Raw genomic sequence first — 9,324 nt, forward strand, 5'->3', positions numbered from 1 at the left:
ATTGTGCCCATGGGTTCTATCCCTGGACTTGCTTTCGTATGCAAGTAGAGTTAACAAATAGACATCAGGGGTGCTTATCATTTAAACCAATCCATCCAGAAATTCATTCGCCAATGGTAATAAAAGAGCGGGAAACTTTGACTTTCGAAAAATGGTACACGCGTCTACCGAAAAAAACGAAAAGAGCGGGAAACTTTGACTTTCGAAAAATGGTACACGCGTCTGCCGGAAGAACCGAAAAGAGCGGGAAACTTTGACTTTCGAAAAATGGTACACGCGTCTACTGAAAGAACCGAAAAGAGCGGGAAAAGTGGATTACCTCAATCTGAAGACCGAGTTTTCAGGAACTCTCCGAAAGGAATGATACATACCATTTATTTTCCAACCGGAATTTCCGGTTTTTCTGGGTGTAAATGGTAAGCACCTCAGTTTTTTTATGTGCCTGTCTTCTTATTGACGATAAATTGCGTCATCACATTGTCAAAGTAGTATGAATAGTAGTGTGATCCGCATACTTCTTTGACAATGTGATGACGCAATTTATCGTCAATAAGAGGACAGACACATAAAAAAACTGATGTCTATTTGTTTTTTACAATAAAAAAAAAAAGACAAAACTTCTCATTTTTTTGCGATCAAGACAACCAACGGAAAGAGCGCGCGCTCGTTGACGTCAGCTTTATCTGTCTGTCCCCTTATTGAAGATAAAAAATAACCAATCAGCGTGCGAAAAATTTGTAAGCTATTGTAAAATTGCTTGTTGTTTTTCTCCAGTGCTTTGAGATATTTTCCTCCTTGTTGTTGTTGTTGTTTTCGTCGTTGTTGTTGTCGTTGTTATTATTGTCATTGGTGTAGTTTTCCTCCCTCCCGCAAAAACCAACCTCTGAAACAAGGTTCGCAAAGTTCTATCTTACCCCATTCATCATACTTGGATCCAGAATCAGCAGCTGACGGGTTTTCAGGTTGCTGTTCAAGCTGTTTAAGAGACTCTAACAGATCCTCAAAGGTGGATTTGCTGGCTCCCTCTGACTTGACACTAGAAAATTAACACCAATAGGCATTCACTTAAACTTGCTTGGCGTTTGTTTTATCAGATGTGTATGTTCTTAGGATGCATGTGACCTTGTAGCCGCCATGTTGGTTGACTTGAACAAAAGATTTGGTCTTGGTTTCTCTTGTTATGTCAACCAACATGGCGACCATGTCTTTTGTTATTGTGCATGTGACGTCATAGCCACCATGTTGGTTGACTTGAACAAAAGATTTGGTCTTGGTTTCTCTTGTTATGTCAACCAACATGGCGACCATGTCTTTTGTTATTGTGCATGTGACGTCATAGCCACCATGTTGGTTGACTTGAACAAAAGATTCGCTCTTGGGGTCTTTTGTTATGTCACCCAACATGGTGGCCACCTCTTTTGTCCTTTTATTCTCATGGGAAGAGATGCACGCCAGCAATAGACAAAGCATATTAATAATCAATTTTCATATTTACTTCTGAATTGTGCTTTCTGTTCGGTCTGTTTCTGGAGTATCCTCTGTGATAGCAGTACTTTTGGCTACCTGGATTGTTCGAACATCCTCCTGGAAAAGGGTCAACAAAAATCACCAGTAAAGAAATCAAGTCAGTAATACTCTTATATACAGAGTTTCATTGGACATGCAAATGACAGCCCTGGGTGAGTCTAGTAGTGGTTGATCAAATCAAGGGTGGTGGCAGTAGGGTGTTGGTAGGTTTCTAGACAGGTTATTGGTGGTCGAGGATGTCAGAAGATGTTGGTAAGGTGTCAGTAGGGTGTTTGTAGGGTGTTAGTAGGGTGTTAGCAAGGTGTAAGTAGTATATTGGTAGGGCGTCAGTAGGGCGTTGGTAAGGTGTCAGTAGGGCATTTGTCAGTTGTCAGTAGGCTGTTGGTAGTTTGTCAGTAGAGTGTTGGTAGGTTGTCAGTAAGGTGTTGTTACAGTGTCAGTAGGCTGTCAGTAGGATGTTGGTGGTATAATCTTCTGGTTGACCTTCTCCTGAATGCTCCCTAAAGGCGCTATAATATGAGACACAAAAACGTCCAACTTGTTGCGCAACATTGTTGGGGTGCAAGTTCGAAAACAATGTTGCTCGTTTTACATCCTATCTATCCAACTTGTCACGCAACAATATCTTTTGTTGCAAGTTGGGAAAACTTGTTGCGAAAAGTAGAACGTAGATCAACTTTCTGCAACAAATTTGTGATTAACTGCTTGTTTTTCATCACTCGTCCAACTTGTGACGCAACATTTTATGTGCAGAAGCGACCGCCATCTTGAATTATGTAGCTTGTAACAAATCAGCGTGCAAAATATCACCGTGATAGTCCCAACTTGCAACATTAGATTTCGTTGCGTGACAAGTTGGATAGATAGGATGTAAAACGAGCAACATTGTTTTCAAACTTGCACCGCAAGATTGTTGCAAGACAAGTTGGACGTTTTTGTGTCTCGTATTTCAGCCCCTTAAGGGAAAAAATCATTTAATCTATTGCACCTGAAACAGCTCATCTAGTTTCCGTGCAGTGCTGCTCCCGGTAGCTGGTCTGTTATCGTCCTTTTCCCTGCGACCAGCAGCAGTGGATACTCCAGGAGAATTATTTAATGCAGACTGGTTGTTATTTCTCTTAGTGCCAGTTGCTTTTGGTTTCTGTTTCGTGCTGCTCTTTTTCTTTGAAATTACTCCACTTGATTGAAGGAAAACCTAAAAAGAAAAGAAAAGAAAAACTATGAGAAATGGTAAATTATAATAATGTTCTGTTTCTACACATTTACAAGAGTCATAAGTTATTGAATGTAAGATTATGGATAAAACGTGTAGATTTTTTAAGAACATGATGTTTCAGCTATAACTAGTGACAGCCTTCATCAGAATGATGATGAAAATGTGTGAAGAGCATACATGTAAACAAAGCGTGGAAAGAGGCAATGTAATAGTGACATCTGTAATCTTACATTCTATATAATGTCTAAATGCGAAAGCCTCAAAGATACATGTACAGTCATAAGTTAGTTAACTGTAAGGTTAGTTAGCATGCTACCCTCATAGATAAAGGGTTATGATGATGTTGATGATGTTGAAGATGATGATGATGATGATGATGGTGATGATGTTGATGTTGAAGATGATGATGATGATGGTGATGATGATGGTGATGATGGTGATGATGTTGATGATGATGATGATGATGTTGATGATGATGATGATGGTGGTGATGATGGTGATGATGATGGTAATGATGATGGTGATGATGATGGTCTTGATGTCATGGTGATTCTAATGATGATGATGGTGATGATGTTGATGGTGATTCTGATGATGATGATGTTGATAATGTTGAAGATGATGATGATGATGTTGATGATGTTGAAGATGATGATGTTGATGATGTTGAAGATGATGATGATGGTGATGATGATGATGATTATTATTATCAACTTACTATTTCTTCCTCTGCTTTTCTTTGGTTTTCTTGTCTTTTTTCTTCTCTTTTGTTTTGTAGTTCTTTGATAGCTGCTTGTCTTGCTAATCTTGCTTTTTCTTCACGTCTTTTGGCTTTCTCTGCTTCTTTTGCTTCCTAGCAAATACCGCAAACATTCATTTGTAAGACAAGTTATAGAGTATGCTGCTAAGGCATCATCCTCTCAACAATTCAAGGCTTTGGTGCAAGGGGTCATGGACAATTATTCCCCTCTGGCTAAGTGATTACGGTGAATATTTACCTTGCCACTCAAAGACTTGCGGCTCAGGAAATATTCACTGATAATCCCTTTGCCTTCAGGAAATAATTGTTAAATATTATTATTATAAAATTTATTGAGATATATCCTCTTTTTTCAATTCTTACCATTGAGCCTAAATGATCAAAAGACTGTCTTTCCTTTTGAACCTTTTTTTGACCCAAAATACGTTTAACAGCAGATTTCCCTGTCTTCCGTCGGACACTCCAACCGCGGTACCATTTCTGTATCATTATTGCTGCGGCATTTTGCTTAACGCTACCGGAATCATCCTCAGATAAGTTACCAAACTTTAGCTTGGGTACTGGGCTTTCCTTCGATTCCCCTTCAATAATCCCATGGTCATTTTTATTCCCTTCGTTGGCAGGAGAATTAAGCATGTCATTTAGAGCATCAACAAGAGGATCGTGTTGCATATCTTTTGGCCAATGATTTTGGGCCGCATCATGTGGTTGATCGTCATTTAAGTTATCCCACCAATTGTAGTCTTTTTCTTCAGATGGAGAGATAAGATTATGTAAAGGAGGGACTTTTGGAACATGATTAGATCCTGGCCACCAGTCATCAATATCCTCTGTAGGTAGTTGGTCACTCTCTGGTCTACATGAGTCAAGATCAGGTGGTTTATTCTAATTTAATCAACAAAAAAACACTGTTTAGTTTTTATAAACATGTGAATAATGTTTTGATAAGGAATTTTTTCTTTTCTTTTTCTTTTAGTTTTGAGCACAAGAAGTATTTGTAGACTTTCTAAAAGTCCTTGGACCTCACTTTATTAATTGAAGTAAAATGTGTTTTTTTTGTGGGGTGGGGGGGGGGGGGGGAGGGGGGTTGGAGCATCTTCTTATCCTTGTGAATGGAGCTTTAAGTGTGACATATTGAATAGTCCAGTTTCGAATTCCAAAAAAACCACTGTCTTTCTTGATTACAGACTCATTTACTCAGGCTTAGCCTCGAATCAGTGTCTAATTACTCGCAAATACCAATGGTAAAGTAAAGAGTGCACAACTTCAACAATACAAACACTTTGAAACTTGACGGACCTTGACTGGAAAACGTGAATATTCTTCACAAAATCGAGGCTTAGCCTGAGTAAATGAGTCTGTAATCAAGAAACACAGGGGTAATTTGGAACTCAAAAAGGGTCTTTTGAAAAGCAGTTTCATAAAGATTTTTCTAATGTTTTCTTTGACAGGTTTTGGTGCCCAAAGTTATCGGTGTTTCAGGTTATATCATTGACCGATAAAAATTTCTGCCTTAGTATTTTAGTGTTTTTTGTGAGCAGTTAGACCTGGAAATATTATGTCACAACTCATAAAAGCTCTACATGTTAAAATAATTCCTACCTTTACATTGTATTGTAATACAGTAATTGTATAATCATATTGAAAAGCTCTTTTGCACTTTTACCTTAAAGACTGAAGCTAAATCTCTCTTGTGTTTTGACCTTGGTCTTCCAGAAGAGGTTTTCCCTTCTGAATACCTTGTAAATAATGGAAGAAATATAACAATATTTTTTTCCACACCAATACCAATATTCTTTGCAAATTTTCTTTCTTATTCAAATTAATATCTTTGATAAGAGTAAGACAACTTGTAATGACTGTATTGATGTCTAAGGGATTCTGATTCTTGGGGAGTCAGAATGGTGGGGTGGTAAAATGCTTGCCTCTGAGGTCCGGGGCTTGAATCCCAGCCACCCCATGTGAGCTGAGTTGGTTGGTTCTCTTTCTGACTCCAAGGGTTTTTCCGGTCCTTTGGTTTTTCCTCCCTCGTCTCAAAATCAACCCTAACTACATGTAATTCAAACTGGTTAGAGCTGTGCTCTGGGGTCATACATGGACTGTATGCATGTAGCGGCTGCCAGAGGTGCCTTCACATGCTTTCAGTTTGACCCCGTTGAACTGCACCACTGCTGTACTTGCGTTGGTGATAAGCAATGACAAGTTTGTTTTTTAAAGTTTTTTTTTTTTTTTGGTAGTGATATCATCGTATTGCACACATTGTAAAGTAATATATAAACAATTGTGCTAGATGCTTTGCCAAAAAAATAATCAAAAAAGACATTTCAATCATTCAAAATCCAAGATTTGTATAAGATCCTCTTAACATGAACTTGATAAATTCTTATTCATGGCACTGACACGAGTTAAAAATGTCTGCGCATGCTCTGAATCCGTATGCAAATTAGTCAAAACATAAGTACATGTAAATTTGACTTTCAAACATGTCTGATAATTGCCCTACTTCACTATGACGTCACATCAAAACAATATTCAACAATCTATTGTTTAAACGCAAAGGATCGTGGTCGTCTGCCGGGGTCAAATCAACGCAAACTAACTGAAAATTGTTCTAAATCCCGTATCATTCCACGAAGTGAAGTAGAATAGCCAGCAAACACTCAGAATATTTTTTAGTATATATTAACACATATTATATCTGAAAACCAGGCCATTTTAGATTAAACTGTTTTGCTAGGAGTAAATTTAGTTGAATTTTCTATTGGATTTGGCGATTCTATCCCTGACATAAACAAGCAGTGACGTCATAGTGAATTAGGTCAATTGGACTTCACAAAATGCCAAAACTTAGTGTCCATGCTTGAAACTTAAGACTAATTCTTTCATATTGTGTTTGTTAATACAGTATCTTGGTCCGACAAAAGTATACTCTCGAACTTTTTTGTATACTTGGAGAAAACAATCATTTATTTTCTTGCTCAAACTCTTCAAAATTCTTAGAAAACGTGCTGAAATGAACGCATGCGCAAATGTTTTTCTCTAGTGTCTATGGCACTTGCTATAAATGTTACCTCATGTTTCCTTGTTCATTCACATTGTACGTCTTACTTCTTGCTCCTGAGCTGCTGGTAGTTCTGTCGCTATCACTGCCAGCCATATCAGATAATGGTCTACCAGGTACACTAGATCTTACATCTATACGACAAGAACAATAGAATGTTTTCTCATTAGACCACATGTCATTCTCTAGAGTATCATTGCTTTGTTTATTAGTTTTGTATGAGAAGACACATGAATATGGATACAACTCAAAAAAAGAATGCGTAGTTACAGAATTTATCCATACCCCCTCATTCCCAATTTTTCTTTCTCTGACCCCCACTCCTAAGAAATTCCAAATGCCTCTGGGGGAGGGTAATTTCTGGAACCATACAATGTTATTCTCAGGAGAATATGTGGTACTGTATGAAAAGGGAGAACATTTATGCCCAAGCAAAAGTACATCTACACTGTATAGCACTATCGGTGACATAAGCTATTGTTGTTACTATGCCAAGCACCTATTCACTGATAACACAAAGCAACTTGACAAGATCTATTGGTGGTTTTCAACCATTCCCAATAGGATCAAAAGAAAAAGACATGCTGGCCATGCTGGTGGACTGGTACAAAAATCCCTAATGAGAAATCTTTTGTTAAAGTCCACCAGATGAGGTAATGTGAAAACAAAGAATTGTGATAATTCTTTGCACGTTACGTCATCGCGGCCATGTTGGTACCATTTAACAAAAGATTTCTCATTAGCATCCATTGTTAACGGTACCACAATGACCACCATGCTTTTGCCTTTTAACTCTCTTGGGAATGCTTGTAACCCATCAATATAGTAGGCAAATTAACATGATAATGCTAATGCACGTTATGTCATCGCGGCCATGTTGGTACCATTTAAAAAAAGATTTCTCATTAGCATCCATTGTTAACAGTACCACAATGGCTGCCATGTTTTTGTCTTTTAACTCTCTTGGGAATGCTTGCAACCCATCAATATAGTAGGCAAATTAACATGATAATGCTAATTTTTGTATACAACAACTAGCACTATTGTACTGTACATACCATTCCTGTGTTGTTCTGTTTTCTTGGCTACCTTCTTTTGGCTTCCAGTAATCGATAAGTCACTAAACTCTGAGTCCTACATAAAACAGATCAAAAAAATACAATAGATTTTAACTATTAACTTTAAATAAAACAACTTATAATAAGTCTGTCTAGCTAGAGAGCAAACAATTAATCTGTGAAACACTAATTACTAAATAGTACAAAATAGTGCTAATTGAACAATAGAAAACAATGGAATTTGCATGAAATTGTGCTATTAATTAGTATTACTAATGTTTCATGGTTATATCGTTTGCACTCTAACTAAGTAACTAACTAAAATTAGCTAAAAGCTTGTATGAAAAAAAAAACGAGAAATATTTTTAAAGTAACTTTATCTTAAAATATAAATAGTTAATTATTTTATCGTAAGCTTGATTAAGTCTATAAAATTTTAAATAGCGTTCTCAAAACATATGAAACACTTGGTTTAATAATTAAACTGTTCCCCCTATACTTTTCATGACACAATTATTATTTTCAAATTAATTTATTTTATTCTTAAAAGAGGAGAACTAAAGGAACAAACAGGTTTCCCTTAGGCTTCAAAATACAAGTTCAAAAAATTATTACACAAAGTTCGCTATTTTTCTTCTAAATTTTTTATATGTCACGTACAAATACAACCTAAACTCCGCATAAGAACATCAAATATTTATCTAACCATGGTATTTTACTCACAGCATTGCTAATATTAGAACGTGAAGATAATTTTCCCTTCGTCCCACTTGTTCGAGTTCCTTTAGCTGATGTTGGTCGAGTATTCCCAAGCGATCCAGTAGAAAAACTCTTTTTCGACGCCATTTCTCCGATACACAGTGGAAAAAAGAATAATAAGAGGATCTGTTCGAGGTATTTTTGATAAGATGTGAGGCTTTTTTAGGTTAGAAATAATAATTTAAAGTCTAAATAGTGATTTTGTTGTTTTTGGACGCCATTACTAAGGGTTACTCTGGCGCCTAGTACCCGGCGCTACGCTACCGGATTAATCCACAGGGAACCCAAGAGATAAGAAATATTGCTGGGTTTGAAATCGGCTAGCGAGCTCGCTAATCAATAGCTGCCCTATTTGCCCTAAATGTTGGCCAAACACTGACGATATCGATCATGTGCACGTAAAGTCAGCCAAAAATAATTCTGTTGAAAACTTGTAATTCCAAAGACGGTGGAACGCAGTTTTTAAAATTGTGGGGGGGAGGGGGGGGGACTGCAGTCCTGTCCTCCCCTCCCTATCCCATACACCGACCCAAAAATTAGACAAAATAAAAATGTAATTCCCGTAAGAACCGTGTACAGGCCAAACAAGCGACATTAATTCATTTAAAAATATGTTTAAATGGTTTTTTTCGCTAACCGTTCTGAAGTTCTCGATCTCTCCATTATTGATTATATTCTTCAAATATTGTCTTTTTAAATATCCAAACCAGTGAAGTAAAACTGTGAAACTCGGTTAGTAAATGGATTCAAATAATTACCAGCTCTAATTGATTACCGCGTAAAATTTGACGATATATTCATGTATATATCTTATTAACTAAAAAGACTGAAAGTCGTATTTTCCTTTAGGCTCTACTGACTCACGCGATTGAAGCCCGAATACTGCCCACTGAGTAGCTGTAAAGATACTAATAAATATCTGAATTACAATCCTAGAAACTCT

At 37.0% G+C, this 9,324-nt stretch overlaps 1 protein-coding gene across 1 annotated transcript in view; it reads right to left on the reverse strand.

Annotated features, from left to right (window-relative positions):
- The window catches only part of LOC116307057 (centrosomal protein of 131 kDa), a 28,640-nt gene extending 20,025 nt beyond the window's left edge, over positions 1-8,615 (reverse strand). The window contains exons 1-9 of the mRNA XM_031717198.2: positions 8,346-8,615; positions 7,623-7,698; positions 6,575-6,698; positions 5,170-5,242; positions 3,867-4,388; positions 3,462-3,596; positions 2,516-2,722; positions 1,496-1,584; positions 915-1,036 (exon numbers count right to left, since the gene is read on the reverse strand). Of these exons, the coding sequence (XP_031573058.1) occupies positions 915-1,036; positions 1,496-1,584; positions 2,516-2,722; positions 3,462-3,596; positions 3,867-4,388; positions 5,170-5,242; positions 6,575-6,698; positions 7,623-7,698; positions 8,346-8,468 (1,471 nt within the window). The 5' untranslated portion in view covers positions 8,469-8,615. The remainder of the gene's footprint in view (positions 1-914; positions 1,037-1,495; positions 1,585-2,515; positions 2,723-3,461; positions 3,597-3,866; positions 4,389-5,169; positions 5,243-6,574; positions 6,699-7,622; positions 7,699-8,345) is intronic.
- Between the last annotated feature and the right edge of the window lie 709 nt (positions 8,616-9,324).

This window comes from Actinia tenebrosa, unplaced genomic scaffold (assembly GCF_029948245.1).
Source record: "Actinia tenebrosa isolate PJP-AT-01 unplaced genomic scaffold, QUT_ActTen_1.0 PGA_scaffold0__85_contigs__length_37466705, whole genome shotgun sequence".
Lineage (NCBI taxonomy): Eukaryota > Metazoa > Cnidaria > Anthozoa > Actiniaria > Actiniidae > Actinia > Actinia tenebrosa.